At 44.8% G+C, this 12,921-nt stretch overlaps 1 protein-coding gene across 36 annotated transcripts in view; it reads right to left on the bottom strand.

Annotated features, from left to right (window-relative positions):
- The window catches only part of Rbfox1 (RNA binding fox-1 homolog 1), a 1,977,377-nt gene that overhangs the window by 177,569 nt on the left and 1,786,887 nt on the right, over positions 1-12,921 (bottom strand). For 32 of the 36 annotated variants that reach the window (XM_085694597.2, XM_087910815.1, XM_085694591.2 and 29 more), the window contains one exon: positions 1,009-1,248. In XM_085694597.2, the coding sequence (XP_085550723.2) occupies positions 1,009-1,248 (240 nt within the window). Of the gene's footprint in view, positions 1-1,008; positions 1,249-8,364; positions 8,523-12,921 lie in introns of those variants that run through there. The other 4 variants (XM_085694608.2, XM_048433143.3, XM_085694616.2 and 1 more) reach the window with 3 other exon arrangements.

The following is a 12,921-nucleotide window of genomic DNA, read 5'->3' as shown; positions in this document are numbered from 1 at the left end:
GTGATAAAGCTGTGACTTTGTTTCCTGATTGTTTGCTTAATCCTAATCCAGCAATTCCATCTTTCTGTTTATACTCTTAAGGTCCAACAGGTTTCCTGCCCAACTAATATTCTCTCACATCTATCCCTTCCTTATGTACCAGCGACAAACTCCCACAGACTACAGCTGGACGGTATAGCTCAGCTGGAAGAGCGCTTGCCTAGCATGCACCAAGCCCAGGTTCCATTCTTAGCACTGCAGACACTGAACATGGTAGTGCATCCCTGCAACCCCAGCGCTTTAGAGGTACAGGGAGGAGGATCAGAAGTTCAAGCTCATTTTCACTGCACAGGAAGCTGTGGGTCATCCTGGATTAGTTGACATGATCCAATGAACAAGCAACACTTCACAAACTAAGGACACATCGATATAATATAGACGGGTCTCAAATGCACTCCCCCAAGAATGAATATGGCTGGCCTGCAAACATTTTGTTTTAAAGTCAATAAAAATGTTCTAAAATCAAATTTTGGCAATGGTTACACTGCTGTGTAAATGTTCCTAAAACCGGCAAAGCATACACTTAAAATAAATAAATTGGCTATATCTAAGTTATGTGTCCAAGTTGTGTTTTTTGTTGCCGCTTGTTTTGCAGTGCTGGAGACTAGACCCAAGAACCTGGACATGATAAACAAGCGCCCTGTCTCTGAACTCCATCTCCAGACCCCCACATTTCCACAAAATGGTTTTAAAGTACGCATTCTACTGCGATGGCATTCTGGAGAACGCATCACTTTAGAGACAGGAAAATAGATGCCTGTGCCTGGCTACAAATAAACTCAGCAAACAGAAACATGCTCTAACTAATAAGGAAGGATATCCAGTCACTAAGGAAATCTTTGGGAAGCTGGTAGTATAAGGAAAACTACAGAGCTGCTTTGTTTAACAAATTCCTCAGCACACCGGGTACAAGGTCCGCTAGCAGCTGCAGGGCTGCGGCAGGGGCTCAAGGATGCCGAGTCCACTTACTGTGGCGGTGCCAGAGACGGTCTGCGCGCTTGTGTCAGCGCTCTGCTCCGAGTGCGTCTGTGTAGGAGGATACAGGTTTAATGTGTGGTCGGGGACGGTGGTCTGACCGGTGTACTCTGGCGCGGGATGGGGATGAGGGGCCGTGTATTCTGCGGGGATTCCATTCTGAGGTGGAGCGAACTGGGCTGAGGCATAAGGCTGAGCCATTGTGTCAGGGGCGGCCGCTGCTTCCTGATTACCCTGAGAGAGGGGGAAAAGAGAGGGGGGAGAGAACACCATCAGTACTCTGCAAAGAGAACAGTTCCCCAGAGTCTCGGGACTCAAGTCTTAGTACACTTTCTAGGGTTCAGTGATGACCCCCAACCCAAGAGAAACCACCCCAGCAGTTAACTCTCAGGAGCAAATGGCAGCCATCATTATTTTCGATCTACAGAGGGAGAAGATCGAGACACACAAGAATGAAATCACTTTCCCCAAGATGTTCAATCTAACTTGCTGGGACAGTACGATCTACCCACCACTGACTGAGACTGTAGGATCTTCCCACCACAGGCTGAAACTGTACAATCATTGCATCAGACTGTAGGGCCTACCCACCACTGGCTGAGACCATAGAAGCCGCCCACCACTGGCTGAGACCATAAAAGCTGCCCACCACTGGCAGATTCTCTTTGTTTCATCTCAATTTTGGAAGAGGTTAACATTGTGTTATCTAAGGGGACAGTGGAGTTCCAGTTTGATGATGTGCCAAGAACAACCAAACTGCTTGAATGTGTACTTGAGAGAAACATTTGGACTTCTTCAACTTCTTCAATTATTAGTGCTTTGGAAGGGTCCTGGTAAAGATCTTGCTGGTGTGTGTATGTGAGGGAGGAGGGTCATCTGTCTATATGTACTTTCATTGGTTAATAAAGAAACTGCCTTGGCTTTTTGATAGGGCAGGAATTAGATAGGTGGAGTAGACCGAACAGAATGCTGGGAAGAAGGGAAGTGAGGCAGACGCCATGGAACCAGCCACCAGGTCAGACATGCTGAATCTTTCCCGGTAGGCCACCACCTCGTGGTGCTACACAGATTATTAGAAATAGGTTAATCAAGATGTGAGAGTTAGCCAATAAGAGGCTACAGATAATGGGCCAGGCAGTGTTTAAAAGAATACAGCTTCTGTGTAATTATTTCGGGTAAAACTAGCCGGGAGCCAGGCGGCGGGAATGCGGCCTGTTGCTCCTTTCTACATGTTTGTGTGAATGTGGTATTATTGTATGCATATCTATGATAAAAGTGAAATTTTAAGTCTTACTTTAGAGATTCCCTGTTATAATCCTACTTTCCCCCTTTTAGATGCTGGGTTTAGCTCTTAAATCTCGTTAATCAATGCCCCCCATCCCGTCCTTTAAAACACACACACACACACATATATTTGACAGGGCATTATATAACAATTCACCCTTCAGTTATAGCCTAAACATGCGGTATGGTAATTACAGTCAAGTCAAAAGAATTAAAAAAAAACCTGAATTCAAATGTTTCCATTTCTGGAAACATCTCCCTCCCTCCACTTCCACCCCCATAACTCCAACTTTCTTCACACACTCTGCACACACATATGCAGAACACAAGAAGCTGTAGTCCAGAGGTCTAAAACTTCATAGTCTCCAGAGATAAAATTGTACAATCAAAAAGAAAGAAAGTGGGGGGGGGGGGCAGAAGGAGGACGAGAAGAAAGGAAAGCAATGGAGGGAAGGAGGGAGGAAAGAAGAGAGGGAGAAAGAGAGAGAGACAGAAAGGAAAGAAAGGAAGGAAGGAAGAAAGAAAGAAAGAACGAAAGAAAGAAAGAAAGAAAGAAGGAAAGAAAGAAAACCAAACTCAGCAATTAGCGGTCTCTCCCATTTTCTGTGGACAGTTACATGTGACTTTGGTCCTCCTGCAAGAATTGCAGGGCACAAACATCAGTATGTGTCACCAACAAGAGACCTCAACCTCTGCTGCAGTAACTTGTGCAAGGCACAAATACAGAGCCTATGTTTTTGTTAGAGCAGACCCTTAACTGTGTGGTATTGAAGATGGCACACACAATAGACCGAAGCTTAGCATACGTTTAAAGACTTTTACAAGGAATGCATGCCCACCAGTTTTTTTCTTCCTCACAATAGATCCATTATCTGTTTCACTGTGGGTGAAAAGGGGCATACTTGTTTCTGTTGTGACCCTTTTCCTATGGCACTGGGGGCAGCAGTAGGTTGGTCCTGGCTGAAGTTGGGTGGCCACATAAGAACATCAAACCCCAGAAGAGGACAGCTACTGTCACTGGCACTCTTATTCCATACTTAATTCTTCAAAGATATGCTCCATTCTGGTAGACACTGATCCTTTGCTTATGTTGTGCAGAGGTGGCTATCCTATGTCCCTGGTGGTCTCTGAGCGACCACCAGAGTCAGCCACATGACATCAGCTGCCAATTACAGTGTTGGCTTAGGGCCATTGATTTAGCTAACTCTTCAGCTTTCTTTCTAGTCATACCAGTGAGTTCTTGTCAGCCTAGGACATAGTTAGAGAATTTGAGCATCTTTCTTTCCACTGTGATACAGTCGCAGAAATAATTGAAAACTTTAGAAATAGTGTAAGCCTGGGGCTGCCAAGGAGTGCCATTGAAAGGGAATTGCCTGTAGGTGGTTACACCGAGCAGAATGGTGCCAAGGAGCTGGGTGAAACAGAGGCAACGCTCAAGGCTTGGTGACATCATGTCAAGATTGAAGCTAACTGCACGGGTAGTTGGGAACAGCGCTGTTTGACTTACAAAAGGGGATATATATTCTGTTTTTCAATAGCTTTTCTAAGCAACCATTAACATAGAAGTGTACACATTTAACAGGCACAGCCTGATGTTTTTATACATACAATGTGAAAAAGAACCTGCTCCAGACAATCAGCTCCCCAATGCCTCTATGCAGTTACCATCTGCCCACATGCCCGTGTGTGCTTACGTATTCTTGAGAAGACTTCACCTGAGGTACATCCTCCTAGAACCGTGCATGACTTTTTTTTTCCTTGGGGCTGGGGAGGTTCTGATACAGGGCTTCTCTGTATCTTTGGAGACTGTACTAGAATTAGCTCTTCTAGACCGGCCTCAAACTTACAGAGATCTGCCTGTCTCTGCCTCCCGAGTACTGGGATTAAAGACATGTGCCACCCCTGCCTGACACCACGTGTGAGTTTTTGAACCATTATCTCCATCCAGCATTTTACTCCCCCAGAACAGCTTCATTGTGCATAACTCAAACTTTTAAAATCATTTTTTAAAATCGCATTTCCCCCTTTCTTTTTTCCTCTTTTTTTTTTTTTTGTGGTAACAGTGATGAAGCTCAGGGTCTCGTGTGTTATAGTCCAATGCGCAAGCACCGAGCTGCACCCTCCTCTCTCCTTTGACTTTCTATTTTTGAGACAGGGTTTCATTTCACGAAGTCATCCAGGTAGACCTTGAACTTGCCATTCTCCTACCTCACAGTCTGTTGAGTAGCTGAGGTTATAGATATAGATACAGCCCTCAGGCTCAGTGATCGTGTCTCCTTTAAGGTGGTTTTCTGTCCCCTAAGATCCAAAGGACCCAATGTGTTGTTTGTTTGTTTGTGTGTGTGTGTGTGTGTGTGTGCATGTGTGCCAATCCTGTGCTGTTTTGTTGTGGAACCTAAGTACTTTTCTTTTCTGGGAGGACCCTAGAACCTTGCCTACAGAGGCCGACTTGGCTAACAACTAATAGAGCAATCCTGCACCACGGTTGATTTTTGTTAATAAAGCTCCATTGGGATGTGATCTGATAAATGGGCTCATTTGTTTAACAAATTGCCTATGCTGTTTTTTTGCTGGTTTTGTACAACAAGCAGAGTTGGTGTGTTGTGACAGAGACCATACAACCCTCAAAGTCTAAAGTGTTTGGACTTGTGTAGGAAAATCTTTCCAGCAGCCATTGCAGAACAGCATCAGATATGAAGAACCCAACTAAGAAATCACTATTGTGCATAGAAATTTGGGCAGGAGATGAGTCTAACAGTCACACAGGAGGAGAAGAAAGGGCAGATATTCTGTGTCAGCAAAGGAGGGGATAATCGTTGGCTGCCCCTCAGCTTGGCAACGGTGACAAATGGCACAAAGAGTAAGTTAGAATCTCTCTTCTGCAATTTTCTTCACTTCATTAGATTTGTCATTGTAAACTTAAATGGACACACACACACACACACACACACACACACACACATACAAATGACACCCCACACACACCCACAAGGCACAGACCGTGCCTTTTACTCACTGGTGCTCAGGGGACAAGCTGAGCAACATCGCCCTTCACCTCCAGCTTGGTACTTAATGTCAATAGTTCAAGGCAATGTCAGGAGACATTTTTGGCTGTCACAGCCTAGGAAGGCTGTGCTCTTAGCATTCAGTTCTTAGACACCAGTGATCCTGCCAAATCCCAGTAATGCACAAACCCTCTAAAGGACTATCCATGGGGCCCAAAGGCTAATAAGGCTGATGTCAAGAGTTCTTGCTTTGCATGTACTAGACCCTTACCTAGTCTACTTAACTTAGCTGTCAGAAATGTTTCTCAGTTCATTTAGAACTGAGAAAAAATATCATGAAAGATCCAGGGCACAGATCATTTATGGGAAAGCAAGAAGCAGAACTAAGACCAGTTCTGCTTTCATTTGTGAGAGAATCATGTGCTGTAGAGGTCAGTTCAGTTGGTAAAATGACTGCACACCCCTCTCTGTAACACATATTTTGGAACTCAAGCCTATTTTGCCTCCTCCAATGGGGAGGTCAGGTGCTGAGGTACAGGATGCAGGATACCCATGATTCTGTTGGCCAGATACAGAAGGTGATCCTGGATACCTGGTGGCACAACAGTATGGGAAACCTGAGTAGGTTAGAGGCCTATCTCCAGAGTACCCGGAGCCTGGCATACTAAAGGGCAAGGACCAGCTAAGGTCTGTGAAGCCAGAGCAGCAGAATCTCTCAAGATCTGCGCCGCTCTGGCAGACAAAGGTGTCGAGCTCTGAGGACCAATTCAGTGAGAACCAAGTGGACAAAAGCTTAGCTTGTTCAGGTACACTGGGGCTCTGCATTGTATCTTGTACCTGGAGATCTCAAACAGATGTTGGCAGGACCCCCTACAGTTACTTATTAACACCGACAGCTGCTCCAGAGAGACCCTAATTAATATTCCCAACATTTGCACTTTAGGCTAATTACAGCTAATATTTAATTAAGATCATTGTACTTCCTATGGAATATTTTTCACCTTCAAATGACTTGAGAGATGTCTTTGTTCCCTCCCTAGTGATGCTCCTAGGTTCTCGGCTTAGGTCGAAATAAATGTCCTTAGAAAATTACATGAATGGCAAGGACACCCTTTCTGCTGTAGGTGAGGGCAGATTCCAGACATGTGAACCAGATCCTGGTAGAAGGCTAAAGGTGCTCTCCTGTGTGTGATGGTGACAGGTAAAATATTGAGAGTGCTCTGAATGGACATTCATTGGCAGAAGCTGCCTCTTCTATACAAGTGCCATGCCTCCACTTTCCCCTAAATAAATAGAAAAGTAAGAGAGCCCTGGATATCTGCAAAGTCAGGCTGCTGGTGGGGGCCCCTCCTTTATGGGGAGGTGATTCTGCTTTGCAGGGATCCCCCACAAGCACCAACCGAGCACTCCAAGAGCTTGTGCCAACTTCACACCCAATTTCCTCTGCCAAGACGTTCTTAGGGTGCTGCTAAATATAAGGAAAGGGGGAGGGCAGGTGGGAAGAGGTCAGGATCTCTCGTGTCTTAAAACCCACGATGCTGCAGAGGAGAGCTGTGTGGAAGTGTGGAATAAATAGAGCTTCCAAGGATAAATGTCAAAGAAATTTCCTTATTCTCATAGAGCAAACTTCTCCATCAATCAGATCAAGTCAGAAGCTGCTCAATGACATGGAGTCCAGTGTTGTCCAGGATGCTCCATGGGGTTTCTTACACTTGTTTACTATGAGCAAAGGGATTTTTTTAAGATGCAAACAAATCTTATTCCTTAAAGAAAAAAAAAAACAATCCCCAAAAGTCATTTCAATTTAAGTGTTTTACTGAAGCATGAAATAGAGAGAATATTATTGCTATTTTAAGACAGGCAGTGTAATCTATTTAGCTTCATGTATGCACACACTCAGAGCCACGCCTCAGACACAGAGTCCTTACACAGGCACCAGAAACAATCAATGCTATCTCTGTGGTGGACACAGGAGACGAGTCTTGTTCTTGTTGTCCTTAGTGCCTCTCCACACTGCCCCAGATAGCCTTTCAGCTGGGCACCAGTCTGAGTGGTTTAGTAGAGCTCTTCTGAGAGGAACATAAGATCAAACAGCCAGGCTGACTTTGCAAAACATGTGGCCTTGAAAGCTAACGCAGAGCGCATTTTAACCGAAGAACAAGCAGAGTCCTTCTGTGGCAAGAGGAGGGAAGGTGTCTGACTGCATAACTGCCAAGGGAGACTGGAAAATTACCAAGAGCTTTCCTGTATGTGTGTGAGTGGGCATGTGTGTGCGTGTAGGTGCTTGTGTGTGTGTGCACATGTTTGTGTGTGCATGTGTGTGTTTTCTTCAGCTTTTACAGTCAAACCCCTTTTTTTCTGGAGTACTTTTGTCCCCTATTTCTTGCCCTAAGTCCCTCTCCTGGACTACTCCAGTTCTTAGAATGAAGTACACAGGAACTGTCAAGAATTAATAAGCCTGCTGATTACACATGTCTACATGGCCAAGGAAAACACCTGCTGTTCCCAAGCCCCCCCGCCCCACACACAAGACAAGCACACACTGAGGTAAGCTCTTGAGGAGCCCGCCTATCCCCAGTGGCTGCTCGCAGCTTTCAGTCTTGCTGACAGTTTGTTTTACTTGAGTTCAGCAACCTGGACTGCTCTGATCTACTTCTTTGGCAGGAAATTGCACATTCCGAGAAAGCCTCTTGTGCTGAGCCGAACCGGGCTAAAACACATCATGCCCCTGGGGCAATAAAACAAAGAGGAAAAATGCAAAACGACACCATTAACCTGCTGGTCCTAGGACAAGCATAGATTCATGCAAAGAGAGCCTCCTTCCCCACCCCTGTGTATATATTCTCTCTCTCTCTCTCTCTCTCTCTCTCTCTCTTACACACACACACACACACACACACACACACACACACACACACACTCAACAATACTCCTGTCCATTCACCAGGCATAATGCAAGATGAAAATTGTCTCCCAGAAATACCAGGTTTAACACTGAAAAACACACGGCAAATGCTTCTGCTCCATTCAAATCACAGTTTCAAGTGAAAATTCCAAATACCTGCTGCACCATGCTGCATGCTCTCTCCTCCATAAACTTAGCTGCTGCTCTAACCCCACACCACGGAGCATCTGCCTAAAGCAAGCCTCGATGAGGAGCAAGGGTATACAGGCTGGGCACTGTAAGAACGGTCGGGGTGTTGGCGGAGGGGGAGCTGAGGCTGCCTGGCTGACCTCCCCCTCAACATCTGACTGCATCCAAAACCAGCCCCAGATGGGACTCTTCTGCAAGGGAGGCCTGGCCCATCAATCACAGCTAGCTCCTCCTCTGGCTGCTGCTCTGGGTTTCAGAGTGCACCACTGAGCAGATGATTATGTAGTGGAAGGGAAAACATACAAACACACACACAGCTCCACTACACTAATAGCTATTTAAAAAACATTAGAAATGCTATTCTATGCATAGCCTGGAGCTGGAATTTTTCATTACTAAACTAAATATATGATATGCAAAGTTATAAAATCCACTGGGGAGCTTGCTACTATCTTACTTCATTTTCTGAGAAAGGAAGAAGGAATGTTTGGGGGCTACAGGAGAGCGATAGAAGGAGAATGAAGGAGGCTCAAAGAGATCAAGAGATAGTCTCAGGTAAATTAAAAAAAGGCATAATTACCATAATGGGGCTGGGGAGATTGTACGGCCAGTAAAGCACGCATCTTGCAAGCATGAGGACTGGGCTTTATTTCCCTGGAAACCATGTTCAAAAAAGAAAACAAAAACCCAACATGGTGGTGGGTGCTTGCAATCTTAGTGCTGTGGAGGCAGGGACAGGTAGACCCCTGGGTTTCTGGGTTTCTGGGTTTCTTGGTTTCATGCCTAGCTAGTGTACTTTTAGACTAATGAGAGATCTGTCTCAATAAATAAGCTGAAGAGTACCCAAGCATTGAAAGTTAAAGTTATCTTTTGGTATACACCATGGGAACATAAATGCACACATGCCCAAGTATGGTTCCCCCTTATGTTCCTCTACACACACAAGCGTATGTATATGCATGTTACACAGTGGCATTCACATGCCCATATACAAACACATGCACACACAAAAAATAGCAGAAGAACATGTGAAATACTTATAATGCAGATGTGTGATTAATTATAAATTAATCCTAAGATAAGGTCACCAGTGATTGCTGGGCAGACTCTTGGCAGGCTGGCTGCGTACCCTAGTTAAGCTGCTGCCACTGGATGCCTCCCCTGGCTTCTGTGAAATGGGAAAACAGAGTCGGCTCAATGTATTATTGTGAAGAGAAAAGTATTTTAAACATTAAAAGACAAATTGAAATCAAGGAAAGAAGAGCCCAGGATGAGGCTCGTGGGGTACATTAAACTATCAGATGTTTTACTCATGTGCCAAGCAACGGCCTGAGTTGCAACATGGTCTCAGTCCCTGTCTCATCCAACTTAGATAAGAACTCAGTGTGTCGACATGCTGTCAGTGAAGGAGACCACAGGACTCCAAAGCCCAGTGACCATGCATGTGTGAGGAACAACACAGGGTTCTTGCTGTCTCCTTTGCCTCTCCTGTCTCTGTCTGTCTCATTGTTTGATCTTCTCTTCCAATGAGTAAAGATGAATGTCGTCATGTAAACCATTCACTCCTGCAGCCTCAAAGCCAGCTTCAATGTCCAAACCAGACCCTTTGTTTAAAGTTGAAGATATTTGGCTCTTCCCTCTTTAATAAAACCAGAGCAATCAGAGAGAAACATCAAAACAATGTCAGTCATATTTGGCCATGTCTTTCTTGTTCATCAAAGGAGTGGTTTCAAGGGTCCCCTGCACCTCTGTGTGGGTAGCTACTTAGCACTGACACTGTTGGCTGTGGAAAGAGCTCCTGCGTGAATGGAGGAAGTGGACGGGGATTCTGAGGTGACTGCCCTTGTAATTAAATTATATGAGGGAGGAGGTGAGGGGTAAGAGAGCCTGGAAGACTTCAACCTTACTGTCTTTTTTGTGCACTAATTCAGGAAAACCCTTGATGATCAATAACTTTGTTTTTTAAGTCCCTAGCTATCTAGCACTGGAAAGAAAAGTCTAAGATAAAAATCATTCTTGCCATTCTTACATTGCCAACCATACCCTGGTCTAACCCAATATACTAGCAGTCAGGGTTAAACCAGCAGCACTCAGGGGCCTTAAAGAATATGCTGGCTGCTCTCTCTGAGCTGCTTTTTCTAGAGAACCCAGTTGAGTGACTCCTGGCAAGAGCCAAGTGTTCCTTGTTCTTACTGACCACTACAAAGCCAAACTTCCGTTCTCCAAGCTGGGAAAGGAGCAGGGAGTCCAATGTGGACCACCTCCCTGAGAATGATTAAAGAGAATTCTCAAAAATCATAACTATAACTATTAAACATAGCAACCAAAGAAAGTAGCAAACTACTGGTAGAATCAATCAACGAACTAGTAATTACTGTCCTGGGATCATCAGGAACTAGGGGATTCTTTCCAAATCATCAAATCTCAAAGGTCTGCAGCAAAGTTGATGCCTCAGAACTGCAGAGGGTGGGATCCATGCCAAGCACTGTCACGGGTCTCCCTAAACATGCTGGTTCACGGTACTAAGAGAAGATAGGTTGCATTTTTCAAATTGTGGGTGTGATACCTTGTATTATAAAATCTATGAATGGGGGCATCACACTGACATGTGTGTGCTCATTCATAAATAGATGCAGACATCAGAGGTCTATGTCAGAAGCATCTTCTTTTGTTTCTCACCTTAGTTTTTAAGATAGGACCTCCTATTGATCCTACAGCTCTTTGTTTTGGCTGTATTCGCTGGCCAGTAAGCCCCTGGGATCAACCAAATGCCAGATGTGGATTATGTGCCTATAGCCCCAGTGTTTGTGTGGTGTTTGGGATCTGGACTCCTATCCTCAGGCACCTATAGTACTTTACCTACAGAGCCAAACCCCTAGCAGCCCCTGCCCATTTTTTTTTTTTTTAGTATTAAGTGAACCATACATTGTTTAAAATACTGATCACAGACTATTCAACAAAAATGTTGCCTACATCATCTCATGGGATCTGAACTCAACATGTGCATTTGGTGGTCCCCATTTTTAAGAGACATAAAGATGTTCATGCTCAGAAAATCGGTAAGCAAAGGCTACCCATCCTGTCAGACTCCTGTATGCTTCATTTTTAGGTAGTCAGAAAAAAAAATCCAAAGCTCCACTTGGGCAACATACAAATATTAGTCCCCTAATTCTTCCAAGTTGTGGAAAGCACCACTTAAACTGAGAGCTGGAATGCTGCCCTTAGGTCAAGAGTTCACAGCAAACCAGCACAAAGACAACAAGAATCCATACCGCAGACTCCGAGGAAAGTAATTTGTTTCATCTCGCTTCCCCAACCTCTACGTGGAAGCTCAAGAGGACAGAAGCCATCTCGCCACGGCTGACAAACACCAGCCCCAGAAACACAAACCGCCTGAGTGGGCGGCAGACTTGCAAAGATGAGGTGTCATGTTTGCCAAATGTTCCAGCCCGATTTTTCCATTTGGAGTTACAGAAGGCGATGTAGAGGTTGTTTTTCTCCACTTTTTAAAAGTTAGCAATCATCAAATATTTATGCCACTCTGCTCAAGTCAGGAACCTAGAGAAGGTTGCTTCGGAGGTGATATTTCCAAAGGGGAAAGGATTAGCGGTGTCATGGGGAAGTGAAACTCCAGTCATGGGCATTAAGCACCTAGGAGCGAGGGTTTCTCATTCTGCTCTCCACTGTCCCAGGGCACAGGGGACCCAGCCTTTGCCTGGAGAAACCTTATTTAGCCAGTGAGCTAGCAGTACGGTAATCTTGGTTGCTAGGAAGGCCTTGGTCTCAAATTGTTAAATTCCTTGAGTTTAAGAATCTCTCTCCTCTGTGCTTTCATACCTGTTGCCTGAAGCTTCTTAGGGTGTGACAAGCACACATACACACACGAACAGACACATACGCATGCAGGCACACTCAAAATGTTTACTAGATTGAGAGATGAGTCCTGCTTCTGTCTCTCTGCACAGAGACATTCTCTGACTATTGAGTACCTGGATCCCGGCCAACACTGTCAACCGCTGCTCTGCACTGGTGAATAATGATCCACATTGGACTCACCCACTGTAGGACTATGGGATGTCTTGTCCCAAAGAGAGAGAGTGTACACTGGATCTATCTATAACCCACAAGCTACCTGTGTGAACTGAATACTGCCCTACACAATACCTGACTGTATTTCCACAGGAGCTCTGTGAGTGAACAGTCTTAGTCCACCCCTTCTCCAACAAGGAAGTTAAGGTTAATGCTCTATGGTGGTGATATAACCAAACTCCGCCCACATATCCCTCTGTTATCTACAGCTGATCTCTGTGTGCTCAGACTAGGGATGACATATTCAAGGATAGCTTTTGAACTACCCAACTGAAGGTACTTTTAAAACCTGGAAAATGTTGCTAATATCCAAGGCGAAGTTGGAGGTTACCAAAAAGTCATAGAATTTTATTCCTACCATCTTGAACTCTAGGTAGCTAATAAGGCTGCTGCTGACAGTGCTGCCGCTAAAAGCATTAGTAATGATAGAATTAG

The sequence above is a fragment of the Myodes glareolus genome, chromosome 9 (genome assembly GCF_982192425.1).
Source record: "Myodes glareolus chromosome 9, mMyoGla1.1, whole genome shotgun sequence".
NCBI classification, from domain to species: Eukaryota; Metazoa; Chordata; class Mammalia; order Rodentia; family Cricetidae; genus Myodes; species Myodes glareolus.
Note: the sequence above shows the minus strand (reverse complement) of the source record. Positions and strands in the feature narration are given on the sequence as shown.